Here is a 24,938-nt window from a genome sequence, read left to right on the forward strand (position 1 = left end):
ATTGCGAGTGCAATTTATTTAATATATTGTTACGGAATTAGATTTAACTAATCTCCGTGTAGACCTTGTTTTATTCTCCAGTACGATTTGTACCAAATAAAACAGGGTTCGTTTCAGATTACGTTTCTACAATGATTTATTTACTTTATTACACTTATTCGGAACCGACTTTAATTACTAAGCACACAGCTTGTCTCTAGTTAGCACACGGCTATTCTTTAACCGATCTGTTTAGTTCAACGCTTAAAACACAACTAACCCGCCGTTGCTGATTCTACCTGTATTTATCCCAAAATCTCCCTGTTCGAGAGTTATCCAGAACATCTGGTAACACCTCTTAAATAAAGTAACTGCGTAATATAACTTTACGTTACAATTCAAAATTTTAAATTAACGGAAACTGAACTAAATTAACTTAAACCTATCAGTTAGGCCATGCTTATATTATAGCCTTTTGCAGGGTTAACCTTCTTAATGAGGATTTATTTGACGTATACACAAAGGAATTGACATTTGAAACCCAGTGGGTTTGTTAAATCCGGTTATACATAAACGTACTATTACATTCGTAACAATATAAGGTGTGTTCGTTTACTCAATAATTTGTACAAATTTGTACAAGTCCATTAACTTCTTTTAAACCACTAAGGTATTTTGCATTGTACTGAAGAGTAAACGAACAACATCCAGTGACAATTTGTACAAATTTTGAGAAAACGAACACACACATAATAAAGCTTAATTATTTTGTGTGGCGACCAAAAACACTAAAGGCCTGGGTACATAATAAATCCTTAATAAAAGTCGGAAATAAATATTTTATTTTTCTTAAACTTACTTCATATTGACTTTTACTAAATTGGCCGTGTTTGTTTTGGCACCTAGAACACATTACTGAGAGTCTTCTGCATTGGTATTATTACATTTCAAAACCCGCTTTTGCCCGTTTTTTGATATTTATGATTTTTTAGGTTACTTCTTAAAAAAAACTATTAAAATTATGGGCGTTTGGTTTGTGGAAATAAATAACAAATATAATAAAATATAATTAAAAAAAATAAGTTTCAGTGTTTTATTTAGAAATGCACTTAAAACTAGGAAATAATTTGTCGCTTAGCCTCAATAAATATATTCTTTCTCATGATGGAATCTCTTAAATAAAACGATTGCCGTTTAATTTTTCCACCATTTATAATTTAAATGCAAGCGTTTTATTTGAGAGATTCCATCATGAGAAAGAATATATTTATTGAGACTAATACGGCGTTTATATTATAGGTTTTTGCAGGGTTAACCTTCTTTATGAGGATTTATTTGAAGTATACACAATGGAAATGGCATTTGAAACCCAGACCCACTGGGTTAACCCGGTTATATGTAAACGGCCTATAAGCGACAAATTATTTCCTAGTTTTAAGTGCATTTCTGAATAAAACTCTGAAACTTAATTTTTTTTAAATTATATTTTATTTTTAAATATTTAGTAAATACTTTTTTTGACCACTGATAACAAAATTATAGTCAATTTAGGCCGAAAATTTAGATAAAAACTTTAAAATGCCTGAAATCGTGTAGTACCGTTATATAAAGGCTATACCAAAACCTGGACCTGGTGGAGAAGTGTCTGTACCATTGGGGACTTCAAATGCCAAGTTACAGCCAGTTCGGCCTCAAAATGAAGATAAAATCCTCAAAATCCCTGAAATCGGGTGGTACCACTATATGGGGGCTGTAGAAAAAATTGGGCCCATATTCATGTATTTTCATCCAAATCTGAAAAGTGTGCCAAGTTTCAGTTTGATTGGTCAACTGCACTGTGTGGAAAATGAGTTACTAGAGTTGAAATGTTGAAATGCTAAAAAGGCGTATAAATTCGAGCCACATGGCGGTGCACGCAGAATTTGCAGGCCAAAGAATAGATGGCGCAAACAAGTTGATGAAGAGGTGACAAGGCGCGGTATTCCAAAAAGCGAAGCACGAAACAGAGAGAATTCTTTTCTTAGTTCGGCCTATGGAACAAATGGTCTGTAATGGGCCAGCTAAGTAAGTAAGTAACTAAGAGTTGAAATGCAAGTTAAATAAAACACTTTAAAATGTACCAATCATTGTTTTAATATTCATATTCATGTATTGTCATCCAAATGTGAAAAGTGTGCAAAGTTTTAGTCCGATTGGTCAACTGCAACTGTGTCAAAATTGAGTTACCAGATTTGAAATGCAATTTAAATAAAACACCATTAAACACTGTAAAATGGACCAATCTTTGTTTTAATTTCATTTTCATGGATTGGCATTCAAATCTGAAAAGTGTGCAAATTGAGTTACCAGATTTGAAATGCAATTTAAATAAAACACCGTTAAAACATTATTAGTATTGATTACATATTAATGTATTGTCATCTAAATCTGAAAAGTGTGCAGTTCGATTGGTCAACTGCAAGTGTGTTAAAAATGAGTTACCAGATTTGAACTAAAGGGACTAAAGCAAGTTAAATAATGCTAGGTTTATATTTACGAAATCGTCAATTCCATTGCTCAAACGTCAAATGAAATCACATATGTAATCCATTGGATTTCATTTGACGTTTAACCAATGGAATTGACAGTTGAAATCGAGTGGATTTCGTAAATGTAAACCAAGCATAAAACACTGTAAAAATATTATGCCTTTTCCAGAAACTGCAAGAAACTACTATTGGTCTGTTCCAGAACTGCCAGTATCTACTAATTTTGCTATTTTTTCCGATAACATAAAGGAAAAAATGTTATCGTAGTAAAAAATAGTCCCGGTCCACACTAGCAAGAATTTCATTAAAAAAATTCATGAAATTAGGTGTTCTTAAATTGAATTCCCCACTACACCAATTTTATGATTTTACTTTACTATGGAGGTCGGTCTAGAGACGCATAATTTCATGCAATTTTTTCAATGAATTCACTCTAGTGTGGACCGGCACATAGTAGCTTCTTGCATGTTCTGGAACAGAGGATATTTTTTACTACGATAACAAATTTCCTTTATGTTCTCGAAAAAAGTAAAAATTAGTAGATTCTTACAGTACTGGAACAGACCAATTATTGTTTACAATATGTGTGTTCGTTTACTCAAAATTCGTACAAATTGTTACTGGATGTTGTTCGTTTACTCTACAGCACAATGCAAAAGACCTTAGTCGTTTACAAGAAGTTACTGGACTTGTACAAATTTGTACAAATTATTGAGTAAACGAACACACCTAATTTCTTTACAATTAAAATAAGCAATGGCGACAAATTGTACGTTATATCCGTGGTTTTCTTTAAACGGTGCGGTAGTAGTAAGCTTTATTTTATCTGTCCTTTACATATTTGAGACTTTCTAATATGAACAGATGCAAACTTTTACCGAATATCAAAGAAACAGTCACTGAAATTTAACCTTTTATACCCTCCACCATAGGATGGGGGTATATTAAGTTTGTCACTACGTTTGTAACTACTCGAAATAATCATTGTAGACCCCACAAAGTATATATATTCTTGATCAGCGTGCAATTCTACATCGATATAGCCATGTCCGTCCGTCTGTCTGTCTGTCCGTCTGTGGAAATCACTCTAGCGTCCGAACGGATTGACGTAGGTTGATGAAATTTTGGGAAAATATGTTATATTTACTTAGGACTTTTGGTATTGAAAGCGGGCTATGTAGGTCCACGCTTTCGTATAGCCCCCATACAAAATGACGCGTGACGCGTCGTCGTTTTAAGGAATTTTTAAGATATTTGGCCCATTTTACCACCGAATTGGTTGTAATTTGGTACTTTGTGTCTCCAGAGGCCAAAAAATATTCCTACCAAAGTTGGGTTATATAGGTCCACGTTTTGGTATAGCCCCCATATAAAGTACGCGTCATTTTAATATATTTTGAATGTATTAGACCCATTTGACCAAAGAATCGGTTGTAACTTTGTATTTTGTGTTTCCAAAGGCTAAGAAACATTTCTACCATAAAATGTTTATATAGGTCCACGTGTTGATATAGCCCCCATAATACAATACCTCCCGATTTTCGATATTTTGAACGTTTTAGCCTCATTATCACACCGATATGGCTGAAATTTGGTATTTAGTCTTCTTTAGGCGTATAAAACTTCCCCCCAGAAATTTGTAGGTAAAGGTCCACGCCATCATATAGCCCCCATAGAACGGTACCTTCCGAATTTCGGTATTTTGAAGGTTGTGGCCACATTAATCCACCGAAATGGCTGAAATTTGTGGTGGAGGGTATAAAAAGTTCGGCCCGACCGAACTTAACGCTTTTCTTACTTGTTTTATACTAGTACTTAAAACAAGTTTTGGGTAAATATGTCATTTGATAGATATTCGATTGAACTATCAACTGAAATGACGAGTTTTCGGTGCAAATGAAGGATAACAAGCTCAAGTAAGAATTGGTAAATATGTGAATTTTAACTGAAATATATGAAAGCATATATAAGAGGATTTAACAAACCCACTGGGTTTTAAATGTCAATTCCATTGCATATACGTCAAATAAATCCTTCAAAAGGCTATAATATAAACATGCTATAAAACAAATACCATTATTACAATAATAAGCACTGATACCCTTTTTTATTAATTATTAATTACACATTTTTTATTATTCAAATTCATACATTTCTGATAAGAACAAACCGTTAAAACATCGAATAAACAATCGATAACATAAAAAACGACTTCTGACTTTTTTGTTTCACCACTAAAAAGTCGATTCTCGATAAGTCCAAAAGTCAATTTACATACCCCTGGCTGGCAGTCACACATTTTTATTTGTGTCTGAGAAGAGGGAGAGTAAAGTTGGGTTCGCGGAAAATAATAAGTGTTAAAATCCCAGATAAATAAAAGAAAAAGGAAATTTTTAATGAAAATTCAAACAATTGATTATAAATATTCATCAGATTGATAAAGGTTTATAAATAAAACACAATTGAAAGCTGCCTGCAAAAAGAAACCAAACAAGAGAACCGCCACCAGAGAATCCCTTCAAATTCTCCTGTGAAAAGTGTTTTACTCCCCCCCTTTTTTTACCCCTTTACAAAAACTCATGTTATAGCAAAACAACAACGAGAAGAAAAAAAAACAAATTAAAAGAACAACTTCCTATCTTCTAAGAAATTTCAAGATAACACCAAACGAACGATATAGTTCCAAATTAAAACACATCAAAAAAGAAGTTCAAGTAACCACTAAAAGCAAAAAAATTCATTGGTTTCCAAATTAAAAAAACTACACAACAATGAGTGCTATGAAAGTTTGTTGTATCGGCGCGGGCTATGTTGGTGGACCCACTTGTTCTGTGATGGCTTTGAAATGCCCAGATATCACTGTCACTGTTGTGGATAAGAGTTCTGAACGTATAGCTCAATGGAATTCTGATAAATTACCCATTTATGAGGTAAGTTGGTTTATTTGCTTTCTAAAGCTTATTCATGATTTGCTCTTTTTGGCCTTAGGTGTTGGGTAAATGAAGATAAATTAGTGTTGAATGGGTGATTAACCGTGAGGTCTTTTACTTTTTTTTTCGCTTACAAGGAAGGAGAAAATTCTCAACACCTGTAGCAAACTGGTTTTGATTTAAGAAATTTTTGGCTGAAGTTATTGGGTGGCTCTGGGAGAATGGTGGGAACGAATGAAATAACATAATGAAATTCCGAAATTCCATTCCTCCTGGTTGTTTGTTTAGATTTTGCGTTCATTGACATTGATACTGACAATGCAAATGAACATTCTGTGGTATTAAGGCCACAACAATAACAAATGTCAACATCTTGACCATCAATGGGTTTTTAATGTAATTATCCAAATGAAAAAGCACTAAAAACAAAATGTAATGGTAAATGTTGGTTGCGGCTTAGTTTTGAATGCATTGATTGATATATGAATGGATAGATGATGCCCAAACCACTTAAATGCTTAACTTATTAAAGTGTTTACCCCTCGCAACTTATTTATTTATTTTTTTTTTATTTTGAAAGAATGCCTGTTCTCTAAGACAGGCCTGTTTATACATACCAACATAAATATAAAATGCATAAAAGTGTTTTGCGCTTGTGTTCTGCACACAAGGTCAATGTAATATAAGAGGGACTCTTCAATTGTTGTGGCGCGGCCTTTAATAACACCTCAACAATAAAGTATAATATTGCTGAATTGTGCTTGTTGGAATTTTATGTGAAGTATTGAAACATGTCAATGGCTTTTTTTTGTGGTTGATTTATTTTGGCTTAAGGTCAAATTGAAAAGAATTATTTGTTTGTTGTATTTTCTTTTTTATTTTTATTTTCCAATATTTCGACTGTATTCTACAGTCATCTTCAGGGAATATTTGATGAGAAAAGCAACAGCTTTGTTACACCGACTGCGCCAAACTCGGTGTAACAAAGCTGTTGCTTTTCTCATCAAATATTCCCTGAAGATGACTGTAGAATACAGTCGAAATATTGGAAAATAAAAATAAAAAAGAAAATACAACAAACAAATAATTCTTTTCAATTTGACCTTAAGCCAAAATAAATCAACCACAAATAAATACACAACAGGTCAACAATAACAACAACACATGTCAATGGCCTAAACGGCAAAAACAAGACGAGGTTGTTATGCGTCTAGACTCTAGAGTCTAAACATACGAGTGAGGGAAATATGTTTATTGAAAACACAGATGAAAGGCTAGAAATTTCAAATCTTTTAGTATGATTTAAAGAGATGATGTGGACTATAGACAAAATATGAATGTTTGTTAATTGAGAGACATGGATTGTTATATACTTCTTGGAAAAGAAAGAGGTAAATAAGTTACATACATACCTATTATTTTTAGTGTAAAGAGCTTCCCAGGATATGACTACCTTTAATAAGGGACTACGGTTCGCTGATCATAACTTCTCAAAAATCTTCAAATTGTATGTGAATTCACGTAGGCCAATAACCACAAATACAATTTTATGAATACGGAAATTCTGATGGTCACATTGAAATAGTTTAAGGTGCCTTGCATTTCAATTAAATAATATTTGCTGTCGCAGTTTTTTTAATTAATTAATTATGATGTATGTGTTTTTGTTGAGTATGTAATAGGTGTTTGTTTGTGGGTAACTTTTTATTGTTTATTAAAAAGTACACTCTTCAAGCTGGCGAAGTTTTTGTTTGACAGTGTTATTGTTTTATCTCAATGAATTTTTTTGCCACGCAGATATACCGTACATGTTTTTGTATAACTTCTGTTTTCTGTTTATTTTTTTTAATTATGACGTACTTCCTTTGCTAAATAACCACCAGCATTTCCAGATAATATATTATGTGTAGTATAATACATTTGTAAACTATGGTTACAAACATGTTATTATTAACATTTGTAATTTTAGTTTGTTCTGCACATTTATATTGGGTATAAATAACACTTACCCAAAACATAATTTTTGCATGACTTTTTCACAATTTTGTGTTAATGTTTTCTATCTGTTTGTGTACATGCGGAAATCAAACCACCAAAAATATTTTAAAAAATAAACTTATGATAACATTATTCTGTCAAATTCATTCACCATACTTTATAAGAAGTATGCAAATATGTATATAGATATGATTTAATATTGATATCGTTTTGGAGACTGATTTTAGTCACTTTGACTATAGATGTAGCAAATTTTTCATTTTAATTTGTATATGATTTGTCAATAATTTTTTTAAATAAATTTTCTTTCTTTTTGGCTCTCAAAAAAACTAGCGGAAATCAAACGACAGATATCCAAAAAAAAAATCTTTTGTAAAAAATAAATCGGTGATAAGTAACATTATTCAGTGCACAATGTTCTAATGAAGATAGATATCATTTAATATTCATATCGTTTTGAGTTTGATTTTAGAAACTTTGATTGCTTATGGTTTCGTGGCAAAGATTTAAAAATCTTTGTGAAAAAAATAATGATAAGAAGCATTATTTAATGCAGAATTTTTTATTACATAATAAAGCATGAATCTAGATGAGATTTAGTATTCATATATGTAGTTTTGAGTGTGATTAAAAAAAAAAAACATTTCTAACAGCATGTTATGCAACATGTGTTGGTTTTCAGTTTAGTCCAACTCTAATTGAATATTCCGGCGTAGATGAGTGGATGGTTTCCTTTGAGAGTTCTCCAACTCAAATACATATAATATAATTTATTAAAATATAATTTATATATCATATTAATGACCGCACTCCGATTCATATTAAGCTCAATGCTATATATAATTTAATTTATCCCTAGCCCACAGGGCCAAAAAAATTCCCATCACAACAATAAAGCTAGTACTCCAAACTAACTTTTAAACGTCTTAAAGCGATTGGGTTCTAACATAAGTGTGTTTTAAACCCACTATTCGATCGCACACTTTTTAGCAATATCAAGAATTATCTCTTTAGACTTAGCTGAGGGTATACAAATTCAGTGCGTTCATAAGAAGCAAAACAACACACAATAAAAAAAATTCTTATAATTTTCATGTAAAACATGCCTAAAATGTGGGTCAATGAATTTCATTCAGTATAGTGCTAATTAAAGTAAAAACAATGTCAGCAAACAATAGCTGTGTCTGGTAATTCGATATTTGGTAACAGTTTTTACCAAATGTTGCCTGTTAACACAAATTTTTTACAGTTCTTTATTTAGGCACATAAGTTATATGGCGTTTTCGAGGTTAGTACCTATCTAGGGAAATACAAATTCCTGCAAACATATATTGTAATTGGGAACATCTTTACTTAGGTGGCCTTTTACAGAACATTTGTCTTGAGACTTGCTTGCTGGTTCACAAGGTTTTTGGGAAGCTACAACAACTGTGGAAGTGTTGTTCTTCCCTGTGTTGTCCTTCACACTATCCTCCTTGATCAACACTGACTCACAAGGTTTCTGCAAGGTGACAGCTGCTGTGGAGTTCTCAGCTGCACAGTTACTAGCTCCTGCACTAACCTTGGTTGCCAATGCGGCAGAGGTATGTGAGATAGTCGGCCGTGACAGCGTTGATTTCTTCGCTGCTGGTGGTTGCTCCTCAGAAGACCTAATCCTCTTCACCACTACGGGTGCAGTTCAATTGGTCACTGAGGGACCGCCAGCCTTTGAGGATGCCGACACTGCCACAGACCCATCATCTCGTTTTGCGAGTTTCCCCCTCCCCATTAGCTGACCCACCTCCATCACCTTGTTTCAGGGCTTTGAAGGAGGGGCGACGGAAAGGTTTGGGGAGGCAGCTGGTTTTCTGGGCCTGGTTTTTCGACCTTATTGGCTTCTTCACAGCCTGTGCGGTAGAGCAGGAGGGCATTCTGTCGTCACTTCCGGTTACGACAGTATTCCCTCCCTCCACGACGTGTTTTCATTTCATTAGCTGGAAAATCCTTAATCGTTAAGTGAGGTTATTTTCTTTCGAACCTCCTCACAAACGTTAGGTTCTTCCGAATTAATTTAAATTCCCTTTCGGTGATTGTTTTGGGGTCTTTATTGACGAATAGCTTGCAATACGATATCGCAAAACGATAGTCCTTTCTGTCCATTGCTTCTTTACTTGCTGGGTTTTTTGAGGTTGTAGGTTTGTGAGACTCATCCATGTCGTCCATGGTTGCGTCTCACTCCCCGACAACTTCATCCACCGCAGTTTGTCTAAGAAGCAATGGTAGTTTTCCTCCACCTAAACATGTTGGAGATACGACCTTGTCAGACAGAAGTTACGACTCAGCTTGACCTTCCTCATTGGTTAAGCTTGAGTCGTTCACATAGTCGACCTGTTCGCCTTCCACATTTTTTAGTGGGAGAAAATTTTCCTAAATTTTAGAGAGGAGTACTCTACTATGTCTGTTCAGAATATCATTTATGATATCTAAAATCGGGCTGTCGTCCACGCCCTTAATTGGAGCACAATGCAAGGTGGTAGGGGAAATTGAGAAAGAATTGTCCGTGTCCATGTTCCTATTCGTCAACGAAAGAGAAGAGAGGGTGCCAAGGCATCCACACCAACATCAGTCGAAGTTTTTGGTTTTTTGGGTTTTTTACAAGTTCGAATATTCATACGTTATTGAGTTGTTGGAAGGTCAAGAGGCCAACCGTGGCATTGCCTCCTTACCACGGCAAGGGCTTGACAAACCAAGTTCGTTACCCGTTGATTCGCCCAGGTATCAACGAGGCTCCGTTCAAATACAGTTTATAGGTACCCCACTGCAAACCTTGAAAACACCGATAGGCACGGGTATTACGCATAACACCCAGGTGTTGGGGGATCTCTAATGGGTAGGAGATCACTACCTGGATAACCTTTGGTCAGACGCACTGTCCCGTTCTCAAAATGTCATGTAGAACGGAGTTCTGCTAATCCGTTCAGGATAACATGTCGAGTATCGAGAAATTGCGACCTAAGCCCTTGCATCGCGTCAAGATTGTTACCCCTGACAGGGGCACCACCACCGTTTAAAACGTCTATTATTTCTGATTCCGTTAAGATTTCATTATCAAAATATCTTTTCCTGATATTCAAAAATATTGGACACTTTCCAATAAAGTGTTGTATCGTTTCTATATCATCAAGATTGCAGATTGAACAGCGTTTGTAAGGTTCAGATCTTTGTCAATTTAATCCAAGCACGCCCGCTCTGGCCTTTATTATATACGATATTTGGCTTTGGGAATATTTATTATCGCAATAAGTTTCTCCCAGCTCTGGGTTTAGACATTTGTAGATACGGGTTTCACTTTCTTGTGATTTTTTAATATACTGGGTATAGTCAGAATTACGAATTTCTTGCAATAATGCTTGACATGCTATGCGCCAGTGTTCTACTCTACTGCTATTAACACCACTGCTATCGAGTCTAAGCGATCTTTCAAGTCTTTATACCAAGAAGTATTTTTTGTACTATTTTAATAGCGAGGATATTCGGAAGTCGATCTTGTTTAAACTCAAATAGTGCTTTGGCTATATATTTCAAGTGCAACCCATACGTGTATATATATATATCTTGGTTCGTATCCTGTTTCTAGGGCTAGAACGTAGTTATGTGTGTTCTCTGGCAATTTAAGAAGACATTTAATGAAAACCCTGTACAGTTTCTCGATATCTTCAAAGTATTCGTTTCGCCAAATTTGAGACCCGTGACCTTGGATTGAACGGCATACTGATAGAAACATTTTCCACTTGGCGTTGAGTGAAATATTCGTTTTTCCTATAAAGCTTTTCCATGTAGCGTTGAGACAGCATTTGGCGGCATCATTTTTCATTTGGATATGCTTTCTAAAGGATAATTTTGGAGTTAGTAATATACCAAGATATTTATATTCATTAATTACTCTGAGAGCTTCGCCATTATATATCCATTTTTTGGTTGCTGCTGTTCTTCCTCCCTTACGAAAAATCATAATTTCAGACTTTGTACTATTGACTTCCATATTGCATTTTTTGCAATATAAAGGCAGATTATCAATCATTTGTTGCAATATTTGAGGGTTCTCTGCGAGGATCACAATGTCGTCCGCATACATTAGTAAACGAATCTATCTATTTGTAGACCACGTTCAAATACAAAGCAAATAGAATTGGGGACAGTAAACGTCTCTGTTTTACTCCCGACTTCATTTCAAATGGCGTAGAGAGATGCTCTCCTGACCAAACTGCTGATTTTGTTTCTATATAAAACCTATAAAACCTATAAAACCTGTAAACCTTTCCTATAAAATTGAGGATTTTATTCGACAAACCAGATTCATATAATTTATATAGTAACAGGTTTCTAGGTACACTATCAAACGTCGCACAATGGTTTAAGAAACGATTTTCCTGGCCAAAAATCAAAATTTTGTTTTGTCACAGATATTTAATTTCTATATAAGATTCGATAGTAAACATATTGGAACTAAGGAAAACAAAAAATTAGGTCAAAATATTGGAAGGTGCAGGCGTGGGGTGCCCCTAAAGACGACCATTTTCCTCATGTTTGAGAAATACGTAATTTTTGAAAACTTCTGTAGAAAGAAATAGCTATTTCTCAAAAGCTATAACATATATTGCGTTTGTGGCCTTTTAAAAAACGGTTTAACCGTAGTGTTTACACAACATGAGCTTTTTTATTTTTTCTCAGGTACTAAATTTTATGAAATGCCAAATTTAGTGGACTAGAACCGAGAGTCTCCTCTTTCTGCCCATATATACTTTTGCCGTCCGTTTAACACTTTTTTAAATTTATTGAAATTACATGGGTAAAAATGTGTGTTTTTCCATAACATTTCCCATATGAATTACAGTTATATAAGTTTTATGAAAACCCAAGAAGCATTTTATTTTAATTTTTGCAAAATTTAAATTTTTGTAATTTTTTTTTGCGAAAAAATTTGTGAAAAAAAAAATTTTAAAATTTTTTTCGAATTTTTTTTTAGTTTTTTTGGTATTTTTTATTTATTGGCGTTTGACCATCTTTAATATATAAGAAGATATAAAAAAACATAAAAACACTGCTATTTTGATGAAAAATAGTAAAAAAATTCAGAAGTTCAACTTTGACCTTGAATACCTCCGCAACTAACAGACCGAATTTGACCGCTTATAATTCATCGGAAAGCTAATTGTGTTATTTGTCTAACAAAAAAAAATTGTGAAAATATCTCTATCCGTTCAAAAGTTACAGAATTTTGACCAGGAAAAAACGATTCTGAACCACTGTGCGCCGCCTTAAAGTCTGCAAAAAAGCATACACTTTCTTGTTTTTCGCTAGCTTCAGGTTAACGATAGAAACTAAGTCGAAAACGTTATCAACTGACCGCAAGTATGTTTGGACGAAATCCGTTTCAGACTATTTGGAGTCGTTCTAGCAACTTCCGTCCATCCATTTGGTTGTAGCACATGATAACTCTCGAGCGGATCTGCCGATTCGGTCCAAAATTTGGACTTCATAATATTTTGTCCAAATTCAGTTTAAGTATGAAGACGGGCAATATCGGTTCACTTCTTCGGATATCTCCCCCACAAATGTTCAAAACATTTCGCTGAAATTGTAGATATATAATTTTTGGGGGCAATTGCATACATCCTGAGAAAATGGCCGGAAAACTTAAAACAACCATACGGCCACCATATGTAATGACTGATGCGCACGACATCTTTCGAACTGGATACTGGGTTGTCCCAAAGATTCATTGCATATAGTAATATTTCTGCAAATCTTAGACAAAGTTCGAAGATGGTACTTATCGGTCAACTCCTTTCGATAAATCCGCCACAAAAGTTCAAAAATATTCTGTAAAATGGCACGCGCGATTTCCCTTGAATGGAGCAACGATTTGGTACAAACTTTGAATCTCGTAATACTATGCCCAAACTTAGTTTAAGTTCGAAAGTAGGTCATATCGGTACACTCCTTAAGGTACCTTCTTCACAAAAGTTCAACATTTTTTTGTTGTTTAAGGGCAGTTTAAAGTCTGTTCCCGTATTATTTGAAAATGTTCACCGAAGCTACTCTGTTTGACCCTGTTTACAGAGATATTATGTTTTTCTTGGACAAATCCATGATTCCTAATGGTCCAATATCTCTAAATTATACCAACTGAAATCACTGGTGAGCGCGATATCTATCCAAAAATAGAACCCACTTCCAAATTGACTATGTCGGTACATTCCTTCAGCTACTTCCTCCATCAAACTTTTGAACTTTAATACGGGCAAAATATACCTCATCGAAATATTAGTTTTAGATTTAAAGTATGTTTGGACGAAATCCGTTTCAGACAATTTGGAAAAGACAGTAACCGATTTGATCCATTCTTTACAGATTGTAAAATTTCTACCAGACTTAGATTAGGTTCGAATATGGACTATATTTGCGCACTCCTTCGAGTACATCCCACAAACAACTTTAGAAAGGTGTAGTTTAAGGCTTGCACTCGAAACCCTTCGGTTTTTTTCGCAACAGCTTGTATTCGCTGCTCCCATTACGGCGGTATATTTTTTTTCGGCGGCAAGTCCATACTTCCTGAGATAATGGACCAAAAGATCCAATATACCCTGCCGGCACCAACTAAACTGTGTAGTAGATAAACCTCGAAGGGAGAAACCGATATGGTCCAAACGTCCTTCCAGCTCAAATCTAACTAGAAACTAAAAAAATAATATTAAAATGATTTTCGCCATAACAGAAAATTTCAAATTAAAATCCGACATAATTTTTTTTTTTACTTGTTTATAAAGAAATACAGGACATGGATTAATTGCCGCTAAATTGTCAGTCCTCTTTAGGTAGGCGTATTAATTTCTTCTTGATTAATTCTTAAACTTGTAATGATGTAGCTATTACACGTCTAATACTCGTAGAAAACCTTGCAACATCAATTATTACTAAAATTGAGCTGTAATCATTTCGATAAGATAGTTTCAAAAATTACCAATATTTTGGTGTCACACTTTTTTAACATAGATAGTCGCTCTAGTAGATTTTAATTACATGGTTTAATGACGAAATGACCTTAGTATGTAAAAACTATTGTTAATAGGATGTGACAACATAATTACAAACTTTTCGATTAACTAATATGTTCTTCTATCTATAAGAGAATATATGCGGGGAATTTATATGAATATGGACATTTTATTTTATTTTTAAGTTCAATTGATAGATGTATTTTTTTCGTTTTTGTTCAATTGCAGCACAATGTTAATGAACTGATAAAATATCCATTTGCGATATTAATTTTTGTATTTCCAACATAGAAATTTATAAAAATTATATCGTTTTTTATAAAAACAAAAACATATTTCCGTTTTTACTTTGGTTGTTCTTTCAACATTGTCTAGGAGTAACACACAAGTGTTTCTTATTTATTAGATGAATAAGAAACCTCGTATCCAAGTTGCTCTTTTCTTTCCCATATAAAAACAACAACAATAGAAATTCTGCAATTGTTATCATTTAAAAAAAATGAACAACAAACATAACACAGTATAGAATAGAAGAAAAAAAAACACAAGTACCGCACAGACTAAATTCAATTTATTTAAGTAAATATGTCTAGCGGTAGAGGGAGAGAAAAAAAAACGCAGAATACTGATATCGGTATCTTTTAGTGAAATGTTTTGACATAGAAAAAAAGAGTTGGGCGATAATATTCTTTTGGGAGAAAATTTAATTATTTTTACAGTCTTTTAATGAAAGAATGTGGTGTTGGTTTGGATAATGACAATTATTTAAACGCACTTATCATTTTCATATGCAATTATTCCCCACATATAGATCTGAAAACTCTTTCGACTGAAATGATTCTTACCGCTTCTATTTATTTCTGGGGAAAATTAGGGATTCTGTTCATACAATTTGTAGATAAATGTCTGTATAAATTATTATACCATCAGCGTTTATGCTAACGAGGGTATATACACTTTCTTACGGGCAAAATGTGCCTCATCGAAATAATGGTTTTAGACCCCAAGTATGTTTGGATGAAATGTGTTTCAGACAATTTAAAGTCGATTTAGTAATGTCCGTCCGAACGAAGTTGGCTATCGCAATATTTTGTCCAAACTTAGTTTAAGTTCGAAGATGGGTTATATCGGTCTACTCCTTCCGGTACCTCCCCCACAAAAATTCGAAAATGTTCGGAAAATTTGTGCGCACGATAACTCTTGAAGGGAATAACCGACTTGGTCAATACTTTGCACATCATGATATTTCTACCAAACTTAGATGAGGTTCCAATATGGACTCAATCGGTCCACTCCTTCGGATACCTCCCACACAAAATTTCGGAAAAGTTCAGTTTAGGACCTGCTCTCGAATCGCTTTGATTTTTGTTGCAACAGCTTGTATTCACTGCCCCCTATACGACGGGACAAGTTTCATCAGGGGCAAGTCCATACTTCCTGAGAAAATAGCCTAAAAGTTGCAAAGAGCCCCTATGACACCGTGTGTAGAGCTTGGAGCTCAAGATAACTCTCGAACGGATCTTCAGATTCGGTCCAAAATTTGTCCAAACATAGTTTAAATTCGAAGAAAAGCCATATCGGTCCACTCCTTGAGGTACCTCCCCCACAAAAGTTGAAAAATGTTCGGAAAAATTGTGCGCATGATAACTTTTGAAGGGAGTGACCGATGTAATCCATACTTTGCACATCCTAATATATCTACAAGATATAGATCTTACTACTTACTTACTTAGTTGGCCCATTACCGAACATTTGATCCATAGACCGAACTAAGAAAAGATCTCCATTCCTCTCTGCTTTTCGCTTGACTTTTTGGAATACCGCGCCTTTCCATTTCTTCATCCACTTGTTTGCTCCATCGAAGCTTAGGCCTGCCGATTCTGCGTGCACCGCCATGGGGCATGTATTCATACGCCTTTTTAGCGGGTTCATCATCGCTCATTCTCATGATATGGCCTAGCCAACGCAATCGTTGCATCTCGATACGTTTAACTATATTCATGTCTTTGTATAGCTTATATAGCTCGTGGTTCATACGACGTCGATATTCACCGTCAACGCAAATCGGCCCGTAGATCTTTCGAAGAATTTTCCTCTCAAACACACCAAGCACTGCCTTATCTGCTTGCGCAAGTACCCATGCTTCGGAGCCATACATTAACACGGGTAGTATCAACGTTTTGTATAGTGTTGTTTTTAAATTGCTTACTTAGACCATAGTAGCATCTGTTGGCCAATACAATTCTTCTTCTTATTTCACAACTGATGTTGTTTGTTGTGTTTATGGCAGTGCCGAGGTAGACGAAGTCTTTAACTACCTCAAAATTGTAGGTACCAACTTCCAAAGTTGGTCCGAGCTCTATGGACGTTTTGCGCGTCGACACCATCAATTTGGTCTTTTCGCCGTTTACCGCCAGACCCACTTTCGCAGATTCTGCTTCGACCTTCCTAAAGGTATCAGTTACTTCCTTTACTGATCGTCCCATGATGTCTATGTCATCAGCATAGGCAAGTAACATGTGGCTATTGGTGTAAATTGTGCCATTTCTTTTGACATTTGCATCTCGTATTACCTTTTCCAGCAAAATGTTGAATAGGTCACACGAAAGGCTGTCTCCTTGTCTGAAACCTCTTTTGGTACAAAATTCTTCGGAGAGGTTCTTTCCAATTTTAACTGAGGACCTAGCATCAGTTAAAGTCATCTTACAAAGCCGGATGAGCTTTGCGGGGATACCAAATTCAGGCATTGCGTGGAATACCTTTGATCGGAGGGGACTGTCGAATGCTGCTTTATAATCGACAAAAAGGTGAAATATGTCGATCTGCATATCTTGGGTCTTCTCTAGGATTTGCCGCAGGGTAAATATCTGGTCAATGGTGGACTTGCCAGGTCTAAAGCCACATTGGTATGGTCCAATTATTTCGTTGACCATTGGCTTTAGTCGTTCGCACAATATCCCTGACACTATCTTATAGGCAATAGGGAGAAGACTTATGCCCCTATAGTTGGAGCATACAGTCTTATCTCCTTTCTTGTGGACGGGACATAGGATGCTCAGGTTCCAATCGTCGGGTACGCGTTCTTCCTGACAGATGGTGCTAACTAGCTGATGCATACACCTTATCAGCGCGTCGCCTCCGTTTTAAAACAGCTCGGCTGGTAAGCCATCGGCTCCTGCTGCTTTATTATTCTTCAGCCGGTTGATATAGATCAGGTTCGAATATTGACTATATTTGTCTCCTCCTTCTGGTACCTATCACACAAAATTTCGGATAAGTTCACTTTAAGACCTGTCCTCGAATCACTTGATTTGTTTTAAAGCGATTTGCATTCGCTACCTTCATTAAACGGTAAACGTTTTTTCAGGGGTGAATCCATATTTCTTGGGAAAACAGTTCGAAAGGTATAAAAAAATCCTATGCCACGATAACTCTCGAACTGTTCAACCGATTTGGTCCAACATTTGATCTTCGTCAGATTATATCCAAACTTAGTTTCGTGGGGGAATACCGGTCCACAACTTACGGTACTTCTCCCCAATATTTAAAAAATGTCACTAAAATGCTAGGATGATATCACTTTAATGGGGCTACCAATTTGGTCCAAACTTTGGATCTGCCAATATTTTGTCAAAATTTAGTTTAGCTTCTAAAATGACCGTTATCGGTCCTCCCTATGGGTACCTCCCCCACAAAAGTTCAACATTTGTGTCTTAGTGCAGTTAATTCCTAATCCACATTTTTGCCGACAAATGTCCAAAAAGGGCCACAAAATTCTGAAGAGACCTTAACTAAATTTGATCTGTCCGTAGGTGAAAGTTTCACTTCACATTGGCTGAGGGTATATATCTGTAGAGTTGTGCTAAAGGAACTATATGGAACTATCTCGTTCACTTCGCAGTTCCAATGGCCCACATTTTTTCTTTGAACAAACTGCGTATACTGAATATCACACGTTATATTTCATGATGTTACTCATACGTTTTGGAACAAGTACAAGGAACTAGGAACTAGATTACCCAACTCTATATATCTGTCGGCAAGGCCGACTGACACTTTTTTATTTTTAATTTCTGTTAATGACTTTTAAGACTTCTGATTAATAATTTGATGTTCCAGTGTTGTAGATGTGCTCGACATTCCACCTCTATCATCTATTTCTTTACCATATCTCCTGTTAATTTTAGGGTATAATACAATTTGGATACGCAATTGGAAATTTATTAGTTACTATAATATTTTGAATAAATTCTGATTTGGTTATCCTTAAGTAATGGAAGCTAGAACCACGAAGTTGCAAATATTTTGAACAGACTAAAATGTGAGTTAATTGTTTATTTTGCGTATTTTTTATACATAACTGCTAATAACACATCAACAATGTTTTGTTTGAGTAGCACTGCAAAATGTATTTGCCGTATTTCACACCTAGCAACAACTAAACAAAGTACATTGCGTAAATATTTATGCTTTCATTTAATTAACATTCTATTTTACAATGACACATAAACAATGAAAAGAAGCAGCTATTATTTTTTGTGCCCATTCTTCACATGTGCCACCATAGAACTAACTACAAACATTTTTAAATTGTGTGTCTTGGTGCGTTTTTGTTTTTATTTCCAAAAAATAAGACTCAATTTACTTGCATGGCACGTTGTAATAAAAATTCTTGAAATAGTTTAAAACCTGATTCGATTTTATAAATCAATCTCTGCCTTGTTTGAGTTTATTAAACATATACGAGTATATAGAATTATGTAATTATTTTTCTGAAGAAGAGTTTTAAATTATTTGTTTATATGTGCCCTACATGACAAATGACATAAAGACGCAATTTAGTTGTAATTTGTCAATAATAATGTCATGTAATATTACAAAGAAGGAAGTGTTTTGTTTGAAATGGTTAACCTTAAATGTGGATTTAATATATCCGTAATTCGTTACATATACCCATAATGTGATAAACTGCATGAAGTCGTAGAATTTGTAATTGGATTGGAGCGCCAAGAATTTAATAATTGATTTATTAGTTTTACATTTGGCTGTTATGGCGACGATGGAAGTCCTAGGGGGTTTTTCCATCAATCGGTTTGTAACGTAGCATTGGGTTTTATTTAACAGTGATATACGAATGTAAAATTGCTTCCCAACCATCATGGGCATTACAATATATGACATTATCTATTATATACCTCATATATAGCATAATTAGATTATATTGATTGATTTTAATTTATGCTAAACTCTACTGTGGTTCACGATGTTTTTGATATGCAGCCAATCACGTTTGATTTAGACTGAAATCGGCATACATTTTTATAACTATGGGCAGGATTAGAAACGGTACGTACGTAGTAGCGCAGGAAATTGGTTACAAGATCATGCTTCCTTCTAACAGTAAACGATCACTCGAAAATCAATGAAGAATGGTATCGAATTTAAATTAATTGCACAAGCAACAATTCGATACAAATGGGGTAGATAATAGAATAAAATATCTTCAGTAAGCGCTAAGCGATAAGGCAAAATGAATAGTTCTAGACGTGTTTGTAACGTTTTAAAATAAACACAAAAAGCAAAATCATATTATATAACATTAAAATCTTGTATCTTGACTTGTGCCAGAAGTTATCTCAATGTAATAGATTATGCAACCTTTCTCGCATAACGTATTGCAATGAGATAACATCTGAAACGAGTCGTGATAAATAGATTAAACGACTGCATGCAATTGCGAATAAATTGTGCCAAATAGAAATTGGTACAACATATCTTGGCAAAATATACACGAATAGAGAAATTGAATATGGTTTGGGGATAGATTTATACACAGTACAAACGGAAGAGGTTCGAACACAGCAACAAACTGGAAACTGGGCTACAGGTCGCAATTTTGATCGGATCGTCGAATCTAAAGCTTTGGTGAAAGGTGGGGTTCCAAAGAGGAAGAAGCGTATTGCAAAAAACTTATGTGGAGAAACGTTTTTTTCTTATGTGAATATCTCTGCTCTCTATTAAGGGTATTAGAAAGTTTTACAATGATGCAATGTACTTTAGAGTAGGTGAACGGAGATACACACCCGCTCAAAATAATAAATACCCATTTTACAGTTTTCTTGAAAGTTCGATAGAACAGTTATATTTACTTTAAGATATTGAGAATATGCTTTTTCTTATACCTCAATGTCATAAAAGTATAGCAATTAACAACTAATGTATGTTTCATTTAAAATTAATTAAGTTTAGGTACTAGATTTTTATCGTTTTTCGGCCATAGGATGGTCGTTTATCGACATACAAAGATTAAATTTGATCTATGCATTCTTGTCGTGATTATCGAAGTCGAAAGTTGTGAAAAATGATCGGACGAAAATGTTCACAAGTAAATTCCATTTTTTTTTTTTTGCAAAGTGATTTTTCAAAGTCGCTGTAACAACTCAACACGTGATCGTACATGCCTAGGCCAGAAACTTTTTTAGTTTCCCTTGCAATGTTTCAACTAAGGGCAGTAGATTTGATGAACATAATAATAGACACACTACAGTTATAATAGGAAATAATATACTTTTATTAGTTTTGACTGTGGGATATTTTTTAAAATAACACAATGGACTAGTAGCTGGTATTTTCCAATCTTACCCTCTCACTTTCCTAACAACATTTGGAATACAGGACCTTACTTCTTAACTTATTCCAGGAACTTTTTTAAATAAATGATTTATTTAATAATTAACAATAATTTTAAAGTGAGAATATGTTCAAAGTCCGGGTTCAATGGGGACTGTCGAATACTGCTTTCTAATCGAAAAGAGGTGGTAGTTGTCGATCTGCATCACTTAGGTCTTGTCCATTATTTCGCCGTCCATAGGCTTTAGCCGTTTGCAGGGAGAAGACTTATGCACCTATAGTTAGAGCATACAGCCTTATCTCATTTCTTGTTTACGGGACACAGGATGCTCAAGTTCCAATCGGGTCGGGTACGTATCTTTCTGCCAGATGGTGCTAATAAACCTTATCAGCGTGTCGCCTCCGGTTTTGAACAGCTCGGTTGTAATGCCTTCGGCTCTTGCTGCTTTATTATTTTCCAGCCGGTTTATTGATGTTCATCTTCGCTACTATTAGATACCAACAGTTTGGAAAAAATTCTCTTTCCATATTCTAAGGACACTACTTGTATCTGGTCTCTACAGGAGGATGTGCCTGTACCTCTTTGGTAGAATTTTCGGATTTCATTCAGGCTCCTATCTCGATTTTTTCACACTCCATAGTGGTCCCATTTGTATGGAAAAGAGAGCCAAAAATTGTTCTAATCGAGCTAGCGCCTCGAAATTTTAAACATAAGCTTATAACGAGGCAAAAAGGTAGAAAAAATTTTAGTGGATGTAGGTCCACATTTACGTATAGCCCCCATGTAAAGGTACAGCCCGATTTTTTGGTATTTTGACGAATTTAGACATATATTGCAACCAATTTAGTTGAAATTTTGCATTTTGAGTTCGGAGTGAACAAAATACATCCTCAAAAAAATGTTCAATGTTCCACATAAAGTTATCGCCCGATTTTCGGTATTTTAACGATTTTAGCCAAATTTTTTAACCAATTTAGTTGTAATTTGGCATTTTGAGTTCAGAATACCTCATTGCAAAAAATATTCAATATAGGTATACGTTTAGGTATAGCTCCATATAATTTTTTGCAAAATTTCCAACCGATTTGGATTTTGGATTTTGATTTCTCAATACATAAAATACCAGCTTGCAAAAAATGTTGAATATAGGTCCAAGTTTAGATATAGCTCCCATATAAACGTACCTCCCGATTTTCGGAATTTTTACGATTTTACAGGGGTGGTATAAGGGAATAACTACTACTCTGATCGTAAACAAGAGACTTTCCCCTATGTTTTAAAAGAAATATGGAGTCTCCCAAATATTCCCAACATTAGTAAAACTCAACACAAATTTATAATACTGATATTAAAAATACCAGAAAAAGTCATTTACAAAGAATTTTGGTCTGTTCCAGAACTGCAAGAATCTACTAATTTTTTTACTATTTTCCGATAACTTAAAGGAAAAAATTTTATCGTAGTATAAAGATAGTAGCTTCTTGCAGGTTCTGGAACAGAGCATTTATTTTTAAGGAAGTTAGAAAACTATTTATGAATATGTTTTTTTTTTTTTCGTAAAACATTGTCAATGCCATCAACTATAACTTTCGTTCTGAAAATTGTACATTTACCTCTTTAATTATACCCTCAGCATATATGCTAACGAGGGTATATACACCTTCATACGAAATAATGGTTTTAGACCCCAAGTATGTTTGGACGAAATGTGTTTCAGACAATTTGGAGTCGATTGAGCAATGTCCGTCCGTCTGTCTGTCTGGCTGGCTGGAGCGCACGATAACTCTCGAACGGATCAACCGATTCGATCCAAAATTTGGCTTTCGTAATATTTTGTCCAAACTTAGTTTAAGTTCGAAGATGGGTTATATCGGTCCACTCCTTCCGGTACCTCCCCCACAAAAGATCGAAAATGTTCGGAAAATTTGTACGTACGATAGCTCTTGAAGGGAGTAACCGATTTGGTCCATACTTTGCAAATCGTGAAATGTCTACCAGACTTAGATGAGGTTCCAATATGCACTCAATTGGTCCACTTCTTCGGGTATCTCCCACACAAAATTTGGGACAAGTTCAGTTTAGGACCAGCTCTCGAATCACTTTGATTTTTGTTTCAGCAACTTGTATTCACTGCCCCCATACGACGGTACAAGTTTCATTCGGTGCAAGACCACACTTCCTGAGAAAATAGCTTGAAAGTTGCAGAGCTATGGCTATGGCTATGGAAAGTTTCGAGTAGCTATGGCATAAAGAAGAAAATATTGGTTGTACCGATGATATTTTTGAAAATTCTATATTAATTTTTACCTACTTCGCCTTTCAAAAAAACAGGTTATTATTAAATTAAATACTTAAAATTTTATAGCATATATATTCATTGTTATATTAAACTTCACAAAACAAAACAAGTGAGAAAAGGCTATAGTCGGTACGGGGCCGACTATGTGATACCCTACACCACTACCTCTGTGCACAATCTTTTCACTCGAAAACATTTCTTTTATGGAGATACGAAAGTTTTTACCTACCTGGGTTTAAACCAAATGACTTAAGGCGAACTGATCCAAAATAATTAATATTTAATTTTATATTTGACTACTATCGACATCACCAACATCAATATGCTTCTATCTCTGTGAGAAAATTTCGTGATGATCCAATCAAAATTCCGACCTGTAGTGTGATTGCAGAAAAAGTGGAAAAAGGGATGCATTAACGACTACTGCGATAACGACCATTGCGATATCTTTGCATAATTTTAAAGATGGGATTTTCTACTTTCTTAGTCCGGCTTTGCTTTTGAAGGTCCCCAACCAAACGTGTGATATCCGTCATTATTATTAAAGTCGCAAAAATGAAAAATATAAAAGCTCAGATATTCGCTTTGGAAAAAAACGTTGTCTTTTTATCCAAATAAGTTTTTTGCACATTCCGACCCCTAAATATTATCCGACCCTCACCAAAATCAATAGACTTCTTTCCCTTTGAGACCCCCATTAACCCTCAAAATTTCGTGACGATCCGATCAAAATTGCGACCTGTAGCGTGATTTCCAAAAAAAAGGAAAACTGGGATGAATTACCGACTATTGCGATATCTCCGCTATTTGGTCACCTACGCCGACCTAGTTTGCATCATTGTAAAGGTGGAATCTTCTACTTTCATAGTCAGGCTTTGCTTTTGGAAAGTCCCCAGCCAAAGCTGTGATATTCGTCATTATAATTAAAATCGCAAAAATGAAAATTTGGGTTTTATTTGCGACTATTGTGATATCTTCGATGTTTGATCACCCACGAGAACCTACTTTACTTCGTTAGAAAGGTGATATTTTCTACTTTCATTGTCAGGTTTTGCTTTTGGTCTACCCCATACAGAAGCTGAGATATTTGCTTTGGGAAAAAACGTTGTCTTTTTATCAACATAAGTTTTTTGCCCATTCTGACCCCTGAATATTATCGGACCATCACCAAAATCAATAGGCTTCTTCCCCTCCGGGACCCTCCTCAACACCCAAAATTTGGTGATGATCCGATCAAAATTGCGACCTGTAGCGTGATTACAAGGTTTAGATGGACAGACGGACGGACGGACGGACTGACGGACGGACACACATAGTCAGATCGACTCAGCTCGTCGAGACATTCATTTTGGTATATATAAGTATGGGTCTACGACCATTATTTCGATGCGTTACAAACTTTTTGGCCAAAACCAACTTATAATACCCTCCTCACATAGTGGTGTAGGGTATAAAAATACAAAAACATAACATTTATTCGAGTAGCTATGGCATAAAGAAGAAAATATTGGTTGTACCGATGATATTTTTGAAAAT

General features: G+C 35.0%; 1 protein-coding gene across 1 annotated transcript in view; it reads left to right on the forward strand.

The window, feature by feature from the left end:
* The first annotated feature begins 4,814 nt into the window (after positions 1-4,814).
* The window catches only part of sgl (UDP-glucose 6-dehydrogenase sgl), a 35,058-nt gene continuing 14,934 nt past the window's right edge, over positions 4,815-24,938 (forward strand). Inside the window, exons 1-2 of the mRNA XM_073981947.1 lie at positions 4,815-4,950; positions 5,096-5,437. Coding sequence (XP_073838048.1) covers positions 5,279-5,437 — 159 coding nt within the window. The 5' untranslated portion in view covers positions 4,815-4,950; positions 5,096-5,278. The remainder of the gene's footprint in view (positions 4,951-5,095; positions 5,438-24,938) is intronic.

This window comes from Musca autumnalis, unplaced genomic scaffold (assembly GCF_047663935.1).
Source record: "Musca autumnalis isolate F117 unplaced genomic scaffold, ASM4766393v1 scaffold_4, whole genome shotgun sequence".
NCBI classification, from domain to species: Eukaryota; Metazoa; Arthropoda; class Insecta; order Diptera; family Muscidae; genus Musca; species Musca autumnalis.